Source organism: Bombyx mori, chromosome 16, assembly GCF_030269925.1.
Source record: "Bombyx mori chromosome 16, ASM3026992v2".
NCBI classification, from domain to species: Eukaryota; Metazoa; Arthropoda; class Insecta; order Lepidoptera; family Bombycidae; genus Bombyx; species Bombyx mori.
The window spans coordinates 4,443,141-4,463,985 of record NC_085122.1 but is presented as its reverse complement, the minus strand read 5'-3'; the positions used below and the strand labels follow the sequence as shown (position 1 = coordinate 4,463,985).

The window sequence follows — 20,845 nt, the reverse complement described above, 5'->3', positions numbered from 1 at the left end:
AAAAATCATTGGAGACCAAGACCACGCCAATGCCCGAGCCTACTTTGAGGCGTGGGATTGAAGTCTCAAATGTAATGAATAACCTCAATATTCTGACCACACATTCCTGCTCAAAATGACTTTTCTCATATTGAATTTCTCGGATAAATGTTAAGATGTATCTGCGTAAAACCGAGGTGTGTTTATTCGTCTTGAGTAATACTGTTGTCGTTGCCCTTAGGGCGGAATACGACACTCCATTCTATGTTCAGATGTTCAGAATTGTTTCAGCCCGCAGCAGTGATGCAGGATCAAGTTTGTTTGAATATGTCCCAGAGTGAACCGGCAGTCCACTTCAGCTATACCGAGTTTATATTTTCTTTTTTCAAAATGAACAGACGAGATCTTGTAACCAGAGGACTAGATGTGACATTGGTCTTCATGTGTTTGTCTAACACCATTCTTTTAAAATCTGGAATATCCTTGTACTTAGATTTCACTATTGAAAACATCAGCAAGTTCCTAATCTAGTCAATTAGCATGTATTAATTCTCTTCATAATTTCCTAAACTCTTTTAATTTTTTTTAACTATTATATACAATAACCTGGACATAACAAGACAAGACAAGACTTCCTAATAATATAATAAGGATCGCCTTACATAAAATTGCCCAATAATGTTATTATTCCTTACATAGATATTAAACGCATAGTAAATATAGAGATTTAAAGCTACGTATTTTCGAACGTAATTCCGTTTCACTGCCAAAATTTTTGGGATGGATAATTATAATTAGGTTTATCAGTGAAATCTGAGATCTTTGTAGGTACATAACATGTAATTATTGTAGAAACCATTCATTAATTCAATTTTCCTGCTTCGTAAAAAATAGAAAAGAGAAAAGATTCCATTAGTGTTATCTGAGCCACTTAATTTCTGACATTAGATTCTCGGCACAAAAGGAACTCAGTAATGGAGTTTGATACAAAAGCGGTAGATGAATGTAGGTATTTAAATTGAACATTAATTATATACTTTTGTCATATGTTATTTTAATGTACAATATTTTTATATAAGAGTTTTGATATAGATAGGTAATGAGCATACTATTCACATGTTTTGAGTAGTTACGAGAGCCCATGGACATCACCATGTGAATGCTACCACTAACTTTATGACACAGCGTGAAGAGCACGATAGCGTAGCGATAGACGTAATGTTTCTATCTATGATAATATAAACGTAATAGTAATATCATAATGAACACTATGTTCCTATATGAACTTATAATATACAATACTAGCTTTTGCCCGCGACTCCGTCCGCGTGGAATAGTTACTTTGGCATAATGCTAAATTCTCGCCCCACTTCATTTACGTAGAAATTGATAATATTTTTGAATTATAGAATGTTGAGGAGCTAGTTAAACCCTTATTTTGAAACATTATTTATTGGTGCTCCACTTGTTGGCCTTGCCGTGATGTTATAATATAGCTTAAAGCCTTCCTCAATAAATTGTTTAATTCGAAGCAGTAGTTCCTGAGATTAGCGCGTTCTAACAAACAAACTCTCCAGCTTTATAATGTTAGTATAGATATAACATAATACATTCCCCGGAAATAAAAGGAACGTATTTATTTGAATACACCGCGATCGGGCAGCCTTTTATGGGTTCAGAAAACTTTCAAGCTACCGAAAATTAAAATTAATTATGGCCAGTACTTTATCGCATTACTTCCCTGACTAATAAATATTCGTAGTATACGTAACACAATCGATATAATATTTATTTGCAATGCCTCACTTAAAAATCCATGATCCGCAAATCCGCACTCAATTGTACTTACGAATAGATATAACTTAATTTAAATTTGATTACGTTAAGTGTTTCGTTTTAATTTCGTTAGTTTACTTCAGTTTTTTAGTTTAATTTTTTGTTCATTTGCAAATATATTTTTTTAATATGTTAGGTGTTGTATCTTATTATTATTATTTTTACAATAATACAGTTTTTTTGTCTCTAACCAACATAATACATATCGTTATACAAGTCATGTTCACACCTAGAAAGACAATTTCAATATTGTAATCATTTTTTTATATATTGAAATTGAATGTTAATGTGAGTAGATTTTATCAGGTAGAGTGAGTCCTGAAAAAAAAACTCATTTTCCCAATTTAAACTAATGACAAAATCTTTCATTAAATTTTTCCGATATGTAAAACCAAAATACCTTGAATACGTTTTCTTTTATTAAATAAAAGAACACAAAGTAAACGCGAATAGATTTTTAATTTGAGCAATAAAAGTTGTGTTATGAAGAATTCAAAGAATGTTTTGTGAAGCGCTGAAATAAAATGTGATAAAGCAATGCTTTGAAAGTTGGCTCTCTCCTTATTTCCCTTTAACGTTATTGAATGTAGTTGGAGCGGAATAAAAATTTCATCAGAAACACAGTGTAAAGACTTATTTTAGTCCTGATAGTTTTGTATAAAAATGTGTAGAAAAACCTTTATTTAGCAAATGTTAAAATTTAATGTGAAGTGGAAAAATAAGCTTTAAATAATTTGTGTGAAGGATTGTTTTGCTTGTTACATAGTACACGGTACAACGATATAGATCTAAGCACGAAAAGAACAAAATGTAGTATCTCATTATATATAGATCGGATGGATCGAGATGACAAAGTTATTTAATTAATTAATTAATTTAGTAAATTATTATTTTTCATACCAAAGAAATGTGTTGCACAAAACTTCGATTCGGTTGACTGCGGGATCAGTTTAGTTTCCGTTGAGCTAATAATTATAATAGGGATGATAAGGTATAATAGTAACTAAGAACAAATCGCGCACGGTCATCCGGCCCCACAATTAGTATTCCTTGTGTTATCGGTACATTATATACGATTAAATATCCATATACATATATAGATAGATGATAGACACCCGGAGAAATAGCAAACAAACTGTTCACCACACGGATATATGCTCTATGTGGGAATCGAACCCGCGAACCTCTGCGCAGTAGTCAGAGGCGCTAATTACTGCATCACCGTGTCGGTCAAAATTCAAAAAAAAGTTTTTTTTTTTTTTTGCTTGGTTGGGTGGACGAGCTCACAGCCCACCTGGTGTTAAGTGGTTACTGGAGCCCATAGACATCCACAACGTAAATGCGCCACCCACCTTGAGATATAGGTTCTAAGGTCTCAAGTATAGTTACAACGGCTGCCCTACCCTTCAAATCGAAACGCATTACTGCTTCACGGTAGAAATAGGCAGGGTAGTGGTACCCACCCGCGCGGACTCATAAGAGGTCCTACCACCAGTACAAAGTTAAACTTTGTTAAACTTCGGTACTTTCAGATTGCCGTGCCGGTTGAAATTTTCGCATTTTGCTCTTTATAAGCCCGATTATGGAGGGCATACGTCATTCCCGATCCTGCGGACAGAATGGAAAGCAGTCGACGTCGCCCAAAACACGTCATCTCGGATCCTCCCGATCCACTAACGGTGCTTTTAGATACTTCAAGCCGTCCTCGTCGAACCCGTCGCTTGCGACGAAGGGCTCGACGAGTAAATTAACTCTCAGACACAGCCCACTGAGTTTCTCGCCGGATCTTCTCAGTGGGTCGCGTTTCCGATCCGGTGGTAGATTCTGCGAAGCACGGCTCTTGCTAGGGTTCGTGTTAGCAACGTCACCAGGTTTGAGCCCCGTGAGCTCACCTACTAAAGTTAGGGTTACGCTGACATAGCCCCTAGGGCTATCAGCTTAGGTAGGGAAAAAAAAAAGAGGGCATACGAATATTGTAGGTAGCTCATTGTCATTATCAAATACATTAAATACTCACCCAATATTTTGTTCGGCTTCGTACAGTTTGCTCTGTCATTTTCGTCGTCTTTATCGTGTATAGAAAGCTTATCGAAACGGTTCATTTCAATTTATCAACGAACTTTATGATATTCAGCCATTATACTTTGAGCTTTTGCACCTATCACATATCTTCACTTAAACGAATTTTCCCTAACAAACACTAGCCCCGTTGAAGTTGCGATTTAAGGATTAGATCATAAAAGTCCTTGTTTGGCCGCCCTAAATGTCGCTTATTTAGGGCACTAATTTATTATACAATTTTCGGAGTGAGTCAGTCCTCAAATCCCGTTTAAAAAGTTTGCTCTCAAAAGACGAATTTTAGCAATAAATTTTACTATTGAAATAACTTAGATTCACTCATTTCTTTATTTTGTGATCAAAATTTTTCGCGTACAAATAAATTATTTTCTTCGTATATTCGCGGTAATCCGTTGCTGACGTGTACACAGCCACCCCGATCGAGAGGCTGCGAGCAACTGACGTATCTTGAGTGTGCTCGGTCGTGTTAAGGGTGGCTAAGGGTAGTGATACTCTTATCGTAAAGTCGTGCGGTTTGTTTTCAGAGTACTCGCTCCTTTGATGATGCATGTTACTCAACTTTCTGTTCTTTTTTTTGTAATCCGAAGGTATACATTGTTTTGATTCGATGAGATGTTGTTTTTGGTTTCTGTTAGGCTAAAAGGTTAGGGGTTAGCTAAAAGGAGTGATGCGACTCACATCCGAATATAATATAATACAATACCTAATACAATACTTCGCTTCTCTCTGCATTTTGTACCGCATGTTCCATGGGGAGTGCTCTGAGGAATTATTTGAGATGATTACATCATCTCGTTTTTACTATCGCACCGCCCGCCACCGGTGTAGAGTTCATCCATACTACCTGGAGCCACTGCGCTGGAGCCACTGCGGTCATCCACAGTGCGTTTCCAGAGGTCTTTTTTGCCACGTACCATCCGGCTTTGGAATGAGCTCCCCTCCACGGTGTTTCCTGAGCGCTATGACTTGTCCTTCTTCAAACGAGGCTTGTGGAGAGTACTCAACGGTAGGCAGCGGCTTGGCTCTGCCCCTGGCATTGCTGAAGTCCATTCGCGACGGTAACCACTCACCATCAGGTGAGCCGTATGCTCGTCTGCCTACAAGGGCAATAAAAAAAAAACTAAGGATGCTCATACCGAGCGGGCGATGCCTATTCTCAGTGGGTCGTGATTTCGATCTGCTCTTGCAAGGGCTAGTGTTAACAACTTCTCTCAGGTTGAGTCTCGTGAGCTCATCAACTGTGCGTAATTGGAATAGCACCTTAGGCTAACAACGATTAGATAGAGAAAATTAAAAAACAAAATGTGTGCAATTCACACGTGGTAGAAGTGAAACCTTCCAAAATTAAAATACAATTATCATAAACGTCTTAAGTATATGTAAAATTTTGTCATTAGTAAATAATTGTAAGGTAGCGCCCTCTGTGAATTGATATTTTAATTTCACGTATAATCCTAAATTAAAATTCACTACAAGAGCTTTCATACACACGTTAGTATTAAAAAATCTCACAGATGGCGCTGTATTAAATAGTATGTATATTTCTGTCTCATTCTTTGCTGGCTTCATCCTACACATTTTTGTATTTGTGTCTCTTACCTGTCGTTTTTTCCGTTGCATCCGGTTTGAAATCACAACGATTCTAAAGAAGTTTTCACTTCAAAATGTCACTCAATTTTACAAAAGTGCAGTTGCTTTTCAAATTCTTTTTAATCGCATACGCATTTTCTTGCATTTTCATCTATGGTAGTAAACGATGAAGATAGCAGACGGATGTCTAGTAAATTATTATTCAATTGACGTTAATATCAGTAAAACTGTCCTCCCTAATGAAGTTTGATATGATTTTTAAAGACCAGTAGCGGTTTGTTTGTTTGTTTAGACCACCTTCCGTGCCGTGTAATCATTTACGCTCATCCTTCATAACATAGTCATCTTTTATTTATTGCTTAGATGGGAAAAAAGTTCACAGCCAACCTTTTGTGTAAGCAGTTACCGGATTTCATAAAGATCACTATATACGTGAATGCCTCCGCCGACTTCGACGTTTTAACTTTTATGTAGAATTGTGAATTTTTTATTTTTATTTTCCCTGCATAGATTACAAAGAAATATACAACATAAAAATTACTTGATTTTCGAAGCAATAGAGATGAAATATGACTTCCGAATGTTACGTTGTGAAACGGAAGAAACTAGTGATATTTCACTTGTTTCGTTCGCTTTATTATTGAAGTTTCATTTAAATATATGTATATCTAGCTACGAGTATTTGAGTCGTCTATTATCAAAGCCGGCAATCTGACTTTTGAACAATATTGGTAAATCAGAAAAACGAATTATTGACTTTGTATTCCATTGGCAGTCACAAAACTCTTCGGAACGACATCTTAGATAAATAACAGGTTAACTATTAACCTTTATTTAATGCAGGATTTGAACCGTATTCTTTGAAGAAGACGATTATATTCAAATCAATCTGTATTGACATATCAATAAAATGTTTTTGTCCAAATGCACAGATTGCCACCTTTGATAATAGACGACTCATTTGAGCGTTTATCTATATATTAATACGTGAATGAAAAACTTTGTATCCCTTTTTACGAAAATAGCGCGGACGGAGGAGTATGAAATTTCCCACACTTATAGAGAATATGGAGGAGTGAAGAATGTTAATATTTTTTTAAATTATACCATAAAAATACATTAAATCAATAAAAAAAAAACATTACACACACTACCATGTATTTGACGTAACACGCATGCATACTATTTGTTTATTGTCAAACTTTTCTTTGCAGTCTGTCAGTTAAAGTCTGTCAAATTGAGAATAGATTAAATATTGTTTTCTCTTTATTAATATTTGTCTAAAGTGTAGTTTTAACGAAATCTGTGATTAAAGAAGTACGAGTATATAATAAATAGTATTTACAATAGAATCATAATAGTGTAAAAACTTATAATTTCTCTTAGTTATAGTCGAATTTCGACTACCAGGGGACCACTAGTTCTTTTTAATTTGTTTTAATTATTTTAGTAACCCTAAATATGTAACTTACTTTATTATTACTTAATAAACGCATTCGATTCATTATCGGCTGTTTAAACGTAATCATAATCCAGACAACTAAAAAAAATCGCTGCCAATGCCATTAGCAATGTTAGCGAACCCTTGATGACCGTAATAACAATCGTTTAACTAAGCCCCATTTTTCTTTTCAACATTTCCACACAAGCTTTTACGTATTAAAATTGGCTTTTGAATTTCCAATAAGGTCCTTTGAGCGCCTAACCTCGTTCAGCTATGTCACGAATACATTTAATGTGTATTTTAAGAGTATCGAATCTCTTAAGTAGAGCGTAAACGCCCACGAGGTAAGTAAAAGATCTTTAGAATTATGATGGTACATTCCGATTTTAATGAGGCTTTATCTGAAGGATACTTTAGCAGACTTGTATCTCGCGTTTTCATTGTTTTTTCTTTATTGCTTGGTTGGGTGGACGAGCTCACAGTCCACCTGGTGTTAAGTGTTTACTGGATCCCATAGACATCCACAACGTAAATGCGCCAGCCACCTTGAGATATAAGTTCTAAAGTCTCAGTATAGTTACAACGGCTGCCTCGCCCTTCAAATCGCATTACTGCTTCACGGCAGAAATAGGCAGAGTGGTTGTACCTACCCGCGCGAACTCACAAGTCCTACCACCAGTAATGAATATTCATTCTTGGATAAAAGAGCGAAACTATGAAACAATAAATGTCATCACTGAACTCACCATAAATCTGTGACGTTAATAATCAATAGCACCGGTGCTAATCAGAAATATTATTTGACCGAAAATAAAAGTTGTATTCCGAGAAATATATAATGGAATCCAAATTATACATAATTAGTTTCACGAGCTCCTTAAGCTTGAAGGTCGGGTTTACGGATAGAAATCAAACACCAATTACCGTAATTACCTGTCATTAATAGCCGCCTAAACAGCGAATTCGGTTTAGGTCTGATTTCATGATTAAAATGGCCGTTCAAAATATTAGATTAATAAATGTAATTTTTTTTTTGTCTAGTGATTTGATTGAAGAATATGCCCCGCTTTCTGAGATCGCAGGAACATCGAAGTTGGGGATAAAACATGCTATTATTAGTTGTCGTCGTGGCCTAAAGGATAACACGTCTGGTGCATTCGATGCAACTGTGTTCGAATCCCGTAGGTGGGGTACCAATTTTTCTAATAAAATACCTACTTACTTATCAAAAGTTAACGACTGACTTCCGCGGTGAAGGAATATTATCGTGTAATAAAAATCAAACCCGCAAAAATATAATTTGCGTAATTACTGGTGGTAGGACCTCTTGTGAGTCCGCATGGGTAGGTACCACTACCCTGCCTATTTTTGCCGTGAAGCAACAATGTGTTTCGGCTTGAAGGGTGGGGCAGCCGTTGTAACTATACTGAAACCTTAGAACTGATATCTCAAGGTGGGCGGCGCAAATGCGTTGTAGATGTTAATACGTTGTAGATGTGAGCTCTTCCACCCAACTAAGCAATAAAAAAAAATGTATACTAGTTTCTTAGATTTTGTACTATTTTTGTAGGTAAAAACGGTTCATTTTGCGCTGCATCCTTCGTGTTACTTGGTATTAAAGCATACTAGAGCTAGAGCGAATTACTGCTCTACAATTACTATAACAATTCCGATACCATCCTGACTTTATTGAAATGATTAATTGCAACTGAACACAAACCAATTTTTCGTTTTTCAAAATCGTTTATTAATAATATACATACATCAGGCAACCGATAATATGCATGTGTTTATATATCGACGCTTGAAAGGCAAACGTGACTAAGCGACAATACCTGCTTTATACATAAATGACAGGCAATAACCATATTCGATGTTTTTTTTATTGCTTAGATGGGTGGACGAGCTCACAGCCCACCTGGTGTTAAGTAGTAACTGGAGCCCATAGACATCACGCAAATGCGCCACCCACCTTGGGATATAAGTTCTAAGGTCTCAAGTGTAGTTACAACGGCTGCCCCACCCTTCAAACCGAAACGCATTACTGCTTCACGGCAGGAACAGGCAGGGTGTTGGTACCCACCCGTGCGGACTCACAAGAGGTCCTACCACCAGTATTCTAGGTCTATTAAAATAATTTCAATCCTACAGCTAGTTTCGTTAAAATAGATTTTTTTTCAGGTATTTCAACTTTAAATTAGTCTACTGTAAAGTTCACGCATTGTCGCTTAGTTACGTTTGCCTTTCAAGCGTCGATATGTATTTTTAATTTTAAAAAAACATTTATCGTGTATAAAACAAACCAAATGAATGAACATAATGTGCAGCAGCATTTGGCGCGTTTCCAGATCAAACACAGCAACAAAGCCATAGAGTACGTACATACGTAGGTAATAACTACATGTTATATTCTTTGTCGAACCTACGTGTTTTTTTGAAATAAAACTATTTTGAAATTTGTTGTTCATTTATTTATTATTAGAACTAGCTGACCCGGCAGACTTCGTAATGCCTCAATCGATAAATAAAAGACCAAAACTTTTGTATAAAATAAACTTAAAACAAACAAAAGGAATCCGTCCGACGGGAGACACATCAAAGGAAAAATAAAATTGTTATTTTTATTTAATTCCGAGCATTTTCATATTTATCTACCTTTTAAGCCTTCTCTGGACTTCCACAAATAATTCAAGACCAATATTGGCCAAATCGGTCCAGTCGTTCTCGAGTTTTAGCAAGAGTAACGAACAGCAATTCATTTTAATATACGAGGGCGGGATGATAAGTAACTAGCCTCTGCTATTTAAAAAGTTAAAATTCAAAAATTAAATATGTCATTTGTAAATTCGTCTCTCTGGCCACCTGTGTTCTAAATTTCAATTTGGTAGCGTGAAAATTTTATTGATTTTTTGTCATTTGAAAATATATTTCGTCAAGTGTTTTCAAAATGGATAAATTTGAACAAAGATCGGTGATAAAGTTTCTTCATATGTAGGGCATGAAGAGGAAAGATATCTATGACGAGTTAAAGAATGTTTTGGGTAAATGTGTTCCTTCTTATGCCACAGTAAAAAACTGGGTGGATTAGTTTAAACGCGGTCGTACATGTGTCCAAGATGAAGCCCACCCCGGACGTCCAAAAAGCGTCACGACACCGGAAATGGTCGTGAAAGTACATGATATGGTTTTAACAGATCGACGATTGAAGTTTTCTGAAACAGCTGACACTACAGGTATCTCGAAAGACCGGGTACATCATATCCTAAGTGAGGAATTAAATATGAAAAAGTCATCGGCCCGTTGGGTGCCGCGATTGCTTACGCACGATCAAAAAAGGATTCGAGTGCAAAACTCAAAAGAATGTTTGGACCGTTTCAGAGTAATAAAGCCGATTTTTTACGTCGATTTGTAACAACAGATGAAACATGGGTTCATTATTACACGCCAGAATCAAAAATTCAATCAAAACAGTGGACGCAATCGGGATGCCCGGCTCCAAAAAAGGTCATGGCTGTAAAGTCGGCTGGATAAGTCATGGCTTCCGTCTTTTGGGATGCAGTTGGGATCTTGATGATAGATTACCTTGCTAAAGGTCAAACAATTAACCGATAATACTACACTAATCTTCTAGATAATCTTCATCAATGTATTCAGTAAAAACGACCAGATTTGGCGAAAAAAAAAACATTTTCCACCCTAGGGTCACACATGTGTTAAAGCTATGGCAAAAATCAACGAATTGAAGTAAGATTTGCTGCCCCACCCACCTTATTCGCCTGATATAGCGCCATCAGACTTCCACTTATTCCCTAAGCTCAAAACTTTTTTGGGCGGACAGAAATTTGCCACAAATGATGAAGTCATAGCCGCTATAGAGGAGTATTTTACAGGCCTCGAAAGAAATTATTTTATGGAAGGTATTACTGCTTTAGAACGAAGATGGAATAAGTGCGTAGAGGTTCACGGAGACTATGTCGAAAAATAAAATTAATTTTATCATGGAAAGTTAAGTGTTTCATTATTAGGCTAGGTACTTATCATCCCGCCCTTGTATATAGATTACAATTATTATGATTACGATACGACATAACTTCATTGACAATCAATTTAAATACTTAGTACAATGAGTTGAAAATTTGGGGATGACCAATTTCCATCAGTCAGGTCGTACAGACAAAAAATCATTGATACTAAAACATTGTATATAGAACCATATTTTCATTTTAATAGCAATTTATAATTAAGAAAAAATGTCGCCATGTATGTGACTTACGGTGTTATTAAAGATTAAAGTTTTGGCGCTCACCCAACGTAACCCAGTTTGTCAGTTATTACGCAATCACTTTTGTACAAGATTTCAGTTTCACTCTTTGAGGCAAACTGAACTACTCTGATCTGGAAAATGATCTGTTTCTTTTGTCTATAGGAGTCTTAGTACCTGAATTTGGCACAACGTCAGGCTTATGCCAGTTTGAATAGAGATCTGGTATTAGGCATCCGTTATTAAACAACAAGAGATAGGAAACATTCGTATTCTTTTTATAGATTGTTATTAAAAGAAGTAGTAGTTGTAATTGTAACTACTTGTACAGCTTAATCTCCCATTTTAAATGTCACTTTATTTCCCCCGTTTAGAACGCTTTATGGTTTTCGTGGTCACAGACGGTCACAGGCAGTCGTGAGTCAGTCAGTAGTTCTAATTATGTCCATACTACGATTTTAACATTTGTATTATAAGACATTGACATCCTAATGAAAAATGAAAAGGTGTGGTAATGAGAAGTGGGCGCCCACTGAGTTTCTCGCCGGATCTCCTCAGTGGGTCCCGTTTCTGATCCAGTGGTAGATCCTGCGAAACACTGCTCTTGCTAGGGTCAGTGTTAGCAACACTCCAGTTTGAGCCGCGTGAGCTCACCTACACACGTTAGAGCGAAGCTGAAATAGCCTCTCAAGGCCATCAGCATAAGTAGGAAAAAAAAGAAGAGAAATGGGCAGAATTTTCAAATGAGAATACGATGGGGGGCCATTTGTCTTTTTGAACTCGTTGTCTTTTAGAAATACTGAAGACATGTTGGATGACAGATATGACGTTTTTTAAGCCAAACACTTTATTCTTAAGAGATGCTCTCAAAGTACAAGCAATACTTAAAAACGTCAGTATTACATAAAACATTACCTTATCAAACGTCGTTTTACCCTGAACTTTACAGAAACACCTATTTGACAGTTTGACAGATCGATGCCTCCAATGAACACTACTCTAACTCAAAATTTTGAAATTTTCATTTTTCACGCAAATCGCTTCACTATGTTAAAAGTATTACAATTAATCATTATTAATGGGGTTCAAAGCAAGGGTAAATCAGCTAGCTACACAAAAAAACCATAAATATATCTGCAATAATAAAATTTTTATCAAATTTTTTCGTTTAAATGCTCCTCCTGTAAATCTACGAGTTTGGAGTTAGCGTAGTGTTCATCAGGCATCGAGATGCTTATTATTCATTCATGAAACATAAGCCCCTAAATCTTTAAAGTTTTCTCCTGTTACAAAGACGTAGCTTCCTTATTGTTTACGTCATCTAACAAAACATATTTATTTTGAATGTCTTTACATTATGTAACCCGAATTGAGTTTGAAACCTTTAAATTACTTAAATTTTCTGGAGGTAGGGCATCTTGTGCACCCGTAGGAACGGGTAGGTATTACCGCCCTGCCTATTACTACCGTAAAGCAGTAATGCGTTTCGGTTTGAAGAATGCGGCAGTCGTTGTACTGTAAAAACTGACTTAGAACTCATTAGTCAAGGTGGTTGATAGAATTTACGTTGTTGATGTCTATGGGCTCCGGTGACCACTTAAACTAAGTTGGTCGTAAGTTCGTCTACCTATTCAAGTAACCAATTAAAACCACACATTGGTTCAGCAATTTTGGCGTATAGATATCACACAATTTTAATTCAGCGCCCATTTTGAATCTAAAATAGAGGAATAACTACTCATCACTTAGAATTACAAATATACATATACTTGTATGATAATATACATATATACCTACATAAGTATGCATCATAGCTATGTATGCATATACATACACATGTATGCACATATATTCTTGGCGGGCTTAAATTTTGATTCCAAAAGCTTTAAATTACAATTTCGGTCGAAAAGTCTGAAGTGCTTAATTGAAAAGTAGACGAGCTTCACTGATTTAAATCAGAGCGTATTTGTCATTTTTAACGCAGAGCTGTTATTTGACTTCCTTATCAAAGACTCATTAATTAAAAAGGCAATTATAATAATCTACATTGATCAATTTGGCATTGGCATATTTTTCCTCTACTTTAATAAACGGACAACAAATGTTACCACATAACAATAATAAATCATTTCAAAATTACATTGCAAACCAAAATCATGTGTGTGCTGTTGTTATTTTATTCAATATTTTTTATCATTAACCATGTGTCCTCTCATAGTAAGTTTAAAACTATTTTCAATTTAATGTTATACCTGGCATTGTTTGTCGTGATTTATGTGACTGTTTGGATGAAATATGATATTACTACCGATGAATCTCACAATTTAACAACGGACGTTATTAATTCATCATGATTTTGCGTTTACGAAAAGGGGCGGTTTGAATTAATAATATTATTTTAGAAAACAGTGTATTTTTATTAACAAAGTTTGTTTAAAAAATTGTTTGTCTAAATTGTAAAAAAATATATTTTTTGCTTAGATGTGTGGACGAGCTCACAGCCCACCTGATGCTAATTGGTTACTGGAGCCCATATACATCTACAACGTATAGTAAATGCACCACCCACCTTGAGATATGAGTTATAAAGGTCTCAGATCAAACCGAAACGTATTACTACTTCACGGCAGAAATAGGCAGGGTGGTGGTACCTACCCACGCGGACTCACAAGATGTTCTACCACCAGTAAATACGCAAATTAAAATTTTGCGGGTTTGTGTTTTTAAAACTAGAAAATATGACAGTGTAAATACCGTTTTATCATTATTATGATTAAGATATTTCAGCATCTCTATTGAAAAACGGCCATCTTGCGCTTCGAGCTATACACGAGTACCTCGAAAAATGATAACCAGAAATGAGGTACCTAGCAATTTTAGCTTGAACCTTACTGAGTTCAGTTCTCTTTTTGTTTCAGACAATCATTCTAATGTTGAGATCATAGGAGGCGATGACATTCCCATTCATAAGGCACCGTATATGGCGTCTTTACGTTACAATAGAACTCTGCACTATTGCGGTGCCTCTATAATACACAAAAGATTCCTGATCACAGCCGCTCACTGTATATTGCCGTGAGTACTGAGTATATGAAATGTAGAGCTCTCAACACATAGAAGGTGCATGCTGAGCTTTAGGTGTCTACATGCCTCTTCTATTTCTTGACAAATTATTACTAAAATTAAATTAATTAATTCTGTTGTATTTAATTGTATTGAATAGGTCTTGTGGCGGTAGCCATCATACAAAGCAAGATATTTGACAGATGTCTGAATCTCGCTTACGACATTTTCAAGATAAGCTTGCATATAAACAAGTTCCAAGCAACAACATTTGGACCGACGGTCTACCGAGCAATATCACCCGCTCGATGGAAGATCTTCCCTTTGTCATTCAGCCTCCCAAAGTCTCTCTCTGTTTCGTGGTGAAAATGCTATTATATATCCTTTTAAATGCAGTGTGCTATAGTGTGCTGTGAGATTTAGCAAAGTCAAAGTTTAAACTGATAAAATATGTTACGAATATTCTAATTAACATATTATAGGCATATTTATTGTTACTAGAGGTCCTGCAGTAGTCGAAATTCGACTATAATTAATTGGAATTGTAAGTTTGTACACTATTATGATTGCATTTTATACTTCTATAATCATAAATTTCGCCAAGACTACACTATAAAAATATTAACAAAGACAAACAATATTTAGTCTCAATTTGACAACAGTCGTCAAGAACAAAAGTTTGACAATAAATAGTATGCATGCGTGTGTGCGTCAAATACATGGTATGTAGTGTGTGTAATGTTTTCTTTATTGATTTAATGTATCTTTTATGCATTATTTAAAAAAAATATTGGCATTGTGCACTTATTGTCTATGTTGTCTATAAATGTGGAAAATTTCATACTCCTCTGTATGCGCAATTTTCGTAAAAAGGGATACAAAGTTTTTGCTTCACGTATTAATATATATAGGTAGATAGTCCATATAATACATAAACGCTTCTGTTTCTGTTTTCTATTTCAGTAATATCACGTACAATATATTAGTAGGCACTTCTCTATTGGACCGAGGCGGGATAGTTTACGACATCGAAAAATTTATAGTCCACGAAGCTTATTCGAAGATCACTAAAGACTTTGATATAAGTCTTATAAAATTGAAAAGACCTCTGGAGTATGGGCCGAATATTGCCGAAGTGCCTCTCGCCGATGGCAGATTGAAACTTAGGAGCGGTAATATGTTTAGTGTGACCGGCTGGGGCGTGACCGATGTAAGTTGAATTAGCTTTATTGGTTATTGTTGACATGTTTACTAGTGGTAGGACCTCTTGTGAGTCCGCACGGGTAGGTACCACCACCCTGCCTATTTCTGCCGTGAAGCAGTAACGCGTTTCGGTTTGAAGGGTGGGGCAGCCGTTGTAACTATACTTGAGACCTTAGAACTTATATCTCAAGGGGGGTGGCGCATTTACATTGTAGATGTCTATGGGCTCCAGTATCCACTTAACACCAGGTGGGTTGTGAGGTTGTCCACCCATTTAAGCAATTAAAAAAAATATGTGAAAAGTGACCACAAATTAGAAATAAAATGTCTGAATAACTCCACGGGTCCCAGTGACGATCCAGTAATCTGCGCTACGTTAGAATGTTAGTTACGGCGTCAAGCAAAGATTTCTACATGGATTTCGCATGAAGTTATTTTATGTGTAAAGACGGATAAACAAAAAAAAAACGATAGTATTCACTGGGTCGTGATGCGTAGCGACCGATCTGCAAATCGACTGTTTTACCGACTAGAGAAGGGCAACTTTTTATCCCGGGAAAATACAACGTGTATTTTCCTAAAGGTAAGGTGTATTATTCTTACTGGATCACAAATTTAATGAAGATAAAGCTGCAAGATACGTCTAGTATTATATAAACTTCACAAATTCACACTTCTATTGCTATAGTACGAATACTATGCCCGAAGCATTTTTGAAACATTCTTCATTCTTCATCATTAACAACTAGTAATTCAGTATCGATGTATATTTTAATAGTTGTTAAGTTTTAATCTTTTGACTATTTAAGTTTATTTTTATTTTTATTACTTTTATTATTTGTTTTTATTGTTATAAATACATGTCTTTTGCTTGATATCGGAAGCTAACGAACATACGACTTTACTGATTTTAAACTTTCATTGGATTCAGATATCACGGCGCCAATGCCAACTATCTTGAAACTTTCACTGAAGTGATTTTTTTATTGTCTTAAATTCTAATAAGAGTATGCGATAATTAAACGTTTTTTTTATCTATTCGCTGGTAGCCTAAGAGGCTATTCCAGCTACGCGCGGACGAGTAGGTAAGCTCTCACGGGATCAACCTGAGAGAATTTGCTAACACTAGCCCTAGCAAGAGCAGAGCTATGTAGAATCTACCACCGGATCGGAATAGCGATCCACTGAGAAGATACGGCGAGAAACTCAGTGGGCTTAAACGTATTCTTGCACAGTATTGACTATGAGTGCAATTTCTTTGAGATAATACAGTAATGGAGATATAAACTAAATAATTTGTCTTGTAGAATAGCGGCACTTCAACACTGTGTCGCGACACATTGTTGCGTTGCAACCCCTTGTCAAGAATGTGAGATTTAACAGCAGGCAGCGGCTTAGCTCTGCCCCTGCCATTACTGGCATCCATGGGCGACGAAAACCACTCATCTTCAGGTGGGCCATATGCTCGTCTGCCTAAAAGGACAAAATAAAAATTGAAATACAATATTGTTATCTAGGGCTACCCGGGCAAATTGTGTATCTGGGGAAATTGCGTTTTATGCTATAAAAAGTTATGCATTGCAAAATAAAATATGTAGAGACCCGCTATCCTATCGCGATAATAATACAAAATGCTCGCGTATAACACGATCATACTGTATAAAAATCCCGATACGAATACCCGGAGAAAGTCAGCATCATCATCATGTTCTAGGGTGGAGCTTTTCCGTTAAATTTACGACAAGCTAAAGTGGCTATGGTGTCGAGAAACAGATGTCAAATTCAGTACTGGTCAATTCGCCTCACATCTAGAATGATTTGTGCTGGAGGTGTTCACGCCGATGCTTGTCAGGTACGATAAGGGGTTTACAGGGAAAAAATATTTGTAAATTTTAAATTGTTACTCTATACTGGTGGTAGGACCTCTTGTGAGTCCGCATGGGTAGGTACCACCGCCCTGGCTATTTCTGCCGTGAAGCAGTAATGCGTTTCGGTTTGATCTGAGACCTTTACAACTCATATCTCAAGGTGGGTGGCAGCATTTACGTTGTAGATGTCGATGGGCTCCAGTAACCACTTAACATCAGGTGGGCTGTGAGCTCGTCAATCCATCTTAGCAATAAATAAAAAATATATAAAAATATTTTTATGTTAAGTTACTACTTATTTAAATACATTTTTATATAACGTATTGTGATGGAAAACACTCCGTTTTCAAACCAATTATTAGAAAAAAAAAAATCCTTTGAAAAGTTTATATTATGTTGTTGTATTAATTGATTCAGAGTGATTTGACATTGCTTATTTTTAAAACCTGTCGACGCATAATTTGAAAATTCTTAATTTTTTTGTATTAGTCAAGGGAAAGTTTCTGTATTGTAATTGAGACTTTAATCTCACGTGTCATAGAGCCTACCCTTGTTTAGTTGACGTCTATGGGATGTGTTAACCAGTTTACTTCATATGAGCTTTGAGCTCCTAAAAAAAATGGTACGTTCTTGGGGAGAAAATTTATAGTACAATACAATTTCCTTGGGCTTTCACCAGTCATAGACATAACTAAAACTAATTTTATGGCTTAATTTCGCGTTTGATGCGCGAATAAAATACGTAATTTACAAATGTTCACGAATGACTTCCGCGATGAAGGAATAACATCGTGTAATTTAAATCAAAGCCGCAAAAATTATAATATCCGTAATTACTCGTGGTAGGATGTCTTGTGAGCCCTCACGGGTAGTTATCACCACGACCCTGCCTTTATCTGTTGTACTGTCAACCTGAGACTCAGAATCCATGTATCAAGGTGCGTGGCATCATTCACGTTGTTGATATCTATGGGTTCCGGTATCCACTTAACACCAGATTGGTGAACTCTTCCATTCATCTATGCAACAGAAATATCTTCAAGCAGCCATACTGTCAAAATTAATATTTGATACATTTTTCGTAACGATGTGTTGTTCACGTAACAGGGTGACAGTGGGGGACCATTAACGTACAAGAACGTTCAAGTCGGAATATCTTCCTTCGGCCACGGATGTGGTATTCTACCGGGAGTCTACACAAAGATATCTCCCCTACTTCCTTGGATCGAGAAGAATATAGCACGTAACTTATAAATGAGTCGACTATTATCAAAGCCGGCAATGTGACTTTTGAACAATTATTGGTAAATCAGAGAAACGAATTATTGACTTTGTATTTCATTGGCAGTCACAAAACTCTTCTGAACGACACCTTAGATAAATAACAGGTTAAGTTAATACTTTATTTAATGCAGGTTTTGAACCGTATTCTTTGAAGGAGACGATTATATTCAAATCAATCTGTATTGCCATATCAATAACATTTTTTTGTCCAAATGCACAGATTGCCACCTTTGATAATAGACGACTCAAATAACATAAAATGCATTGTTGTATTATACTTGCAATGTTAGCTAGATTAGTGTCAGCTAGTCACCACAGTTAGCAATGTAAATGTACTTTTTTTATAGACTATATAAAACAAAGAGTCTATTTATATATATATTTGAAAGGAAAAGTTTGATAATGATGTTTAATTTCCTTAATATTTATTAATAAACACATATAATTTTTATATTTAACGTGTTTCTATTACTTGTATAATGAGTACTATTGTTTAAAAATATTTTTTAGTAGTAATCATATGTACATATAATCAAAATCAACGCTCTTTAGTCGTCTATTTCCATGTGTTTTTGTTATGTTTGGTTCGGCAATTCGTAAATCAATTTCATAATGTCTATTTTTCTTCAATGTGTATTTTCCTATTATATATTATTGTTCAAAATTTTAGGGGCTACAAAAATGTATGTATGTTAATATTTGAGTGTTTGTTATTCGATAGTGTGCTATTTTGTTTCCCGAATCACTCAATGTAATGTAACTCAAATTTTATTTAAATCTAGCAATACAAACAGAAGGAGCATTTTCCTTGCCTTTTGTCAAGGAATTTTCTTTTTTTATTGTCTACTTAATAACCACTAGACGACGGTTTATGATTTCATAAGTGGCTTAACAACGCCATCTGCTGAAATAGCTTTAGTGTTATTGTGTCTTTAAAGCAGTTTGTTGAAAATATGAAAAATAGTATTATTATTCGCCAATAGATGTCGGGAAGATATCAATAAAGTTGATTATTGAAAACACGAATAAAACAACATTTTCTGAAAATAAATCGTAGCTAGATCGATTTATCGCCCCCGAAATCCCCTGTATACCTACTAAATTTTATGAAAATCCTTGGAGCCGTTTCCGAGATTCAGATTATATATATATATATATATATATATATTAATACACAAGAATTGCTCGTTTAAAGGTATAAGATTAACTAGTTTTAGTGTAATCAACATAAGTTTAGAAAAATGCCAATAAAAAAATATAACCGCGTCTCGTAAGTGTAAGTGTAAATAACAAGCTCACTTGCTACTAATCGGCACCAGGAGTTCTTGGGCACCTCAAGTCTAGTCTCAATTATATTTCCTTACTCTTACGCATAATCAAAAGTACTTTTACGACTTAATCGTGTGCTTGTTATTTTATATTAATAATTTTTGAATTTATTTTTCATAACCTTGTTGCTTCTGCATATGGTCATATTATAAGTAAATAAATAATAGTTTAAAAAACTAACAGAGACGCTTTTATAGAAAATCCAACTAAGAAATAGAAAATAAATTTTTCATTTTCTATAAAAGCGTATTTTGGTAGTTTTTTAAACTATTATTTATTATTAATTTTTTAGTTGAATTTAAATTTTTTTAATAAATTTTTTTCAATTCTTTTTTTAATATTGAATTGTCATCGGTCCTTGATAAGTATACCAAATTTCGAGTTAATCCGACGTTTTGAAGGGGATCAAAATCATGTTCAAAGATTCCGTTACAAACATACATACGTCTGAAGCTAATAAAAGCGTATTAAAAATAATGCAGCTCGAGTTTAAGCCCGGTAAAAGCGTTTTAGGTAAATTTCGCTTGCACTCCTAATTAGACTATTTATTTCTCTGTATAGCTGATGCAGGCCGCAATTTGTTAAGTTACCGAAATCGATATACATTGAAATCATCACCCATGCTGAGTCATTATGCTGAAAGCCTCAGCTTTATTGTTTAAGGGCAGCCCAACGATCTTGCACCTAAGGGGCACGTGATATATGTGGAAATCCGTTGTCGAAAATGTTAAAGGCCAGAGCCAACGATGTTAAAGGGTTACTCACAAAACGACTCGTCTACATTCTCACACGATACCTGAGAATTAATCTAGGTAAGCTAGGGGCTGGATAGTAGTACTAATCTGGACTCACAATACGCTCTACGCCGAAGCTATCACGCTAACTTAAAAAAAACAGTTTTTTGGAACG

At 35.6% G+C, this 20,845-nt stretch overlaps 2 protein-coding genes across 3 annotated transcripts in view; one reads left to right on the top strand and one right to left on the bottom strand.

Moving 5' to 3' along the window:
* LOC110385685 (ras-like protein family member 10B) overlaps positions 1-20,845 on the bottom strand; it is a 58,210-nt gene that overhangs the window by 9,891 nt on the left and 27,474 nt on the right. The window contains exon 1 of one of the 2 annotated variants that reach the window (XM_038016508.2): positions 3,833-4,454. The exons of the other annotated variant lie outside the window; for it this stretch is intronic. Coding sequence (XP_037872436.1) covers positions 3,833-3,917 — 85 coding nt within the window. The 5' untranslated portion in view covers positions 3,918-4,454. Of the gene's footprint in view, positions 1-3,832; positions 4,455-20,845 lie in introns of those variants that run through there. 2 annotated transcript variants of the gene reach the window in all.
* On the top strand, positions 13,265-19,062 carry LOC105842039 (chymotrypsin-2-like). Its single transcript, XM_021349839.3, has 5 exons — positions 13,265-13,406; positions 14,108-14,264; positions 15,216-15,462; positions 17,170-17,307; positions 18,431-19,062. The coding sequence occupies exons 1-5, from the start codon at positions 13,346-13,348 to the stop codon at positions 18,575-18,577; spliced, it is 750 nt and encodes a 249-aa protein (XP_021205514.2). The 5' UTR covers positions 13,265-13,345; the 3' UTR covers positions 18,578-19,062.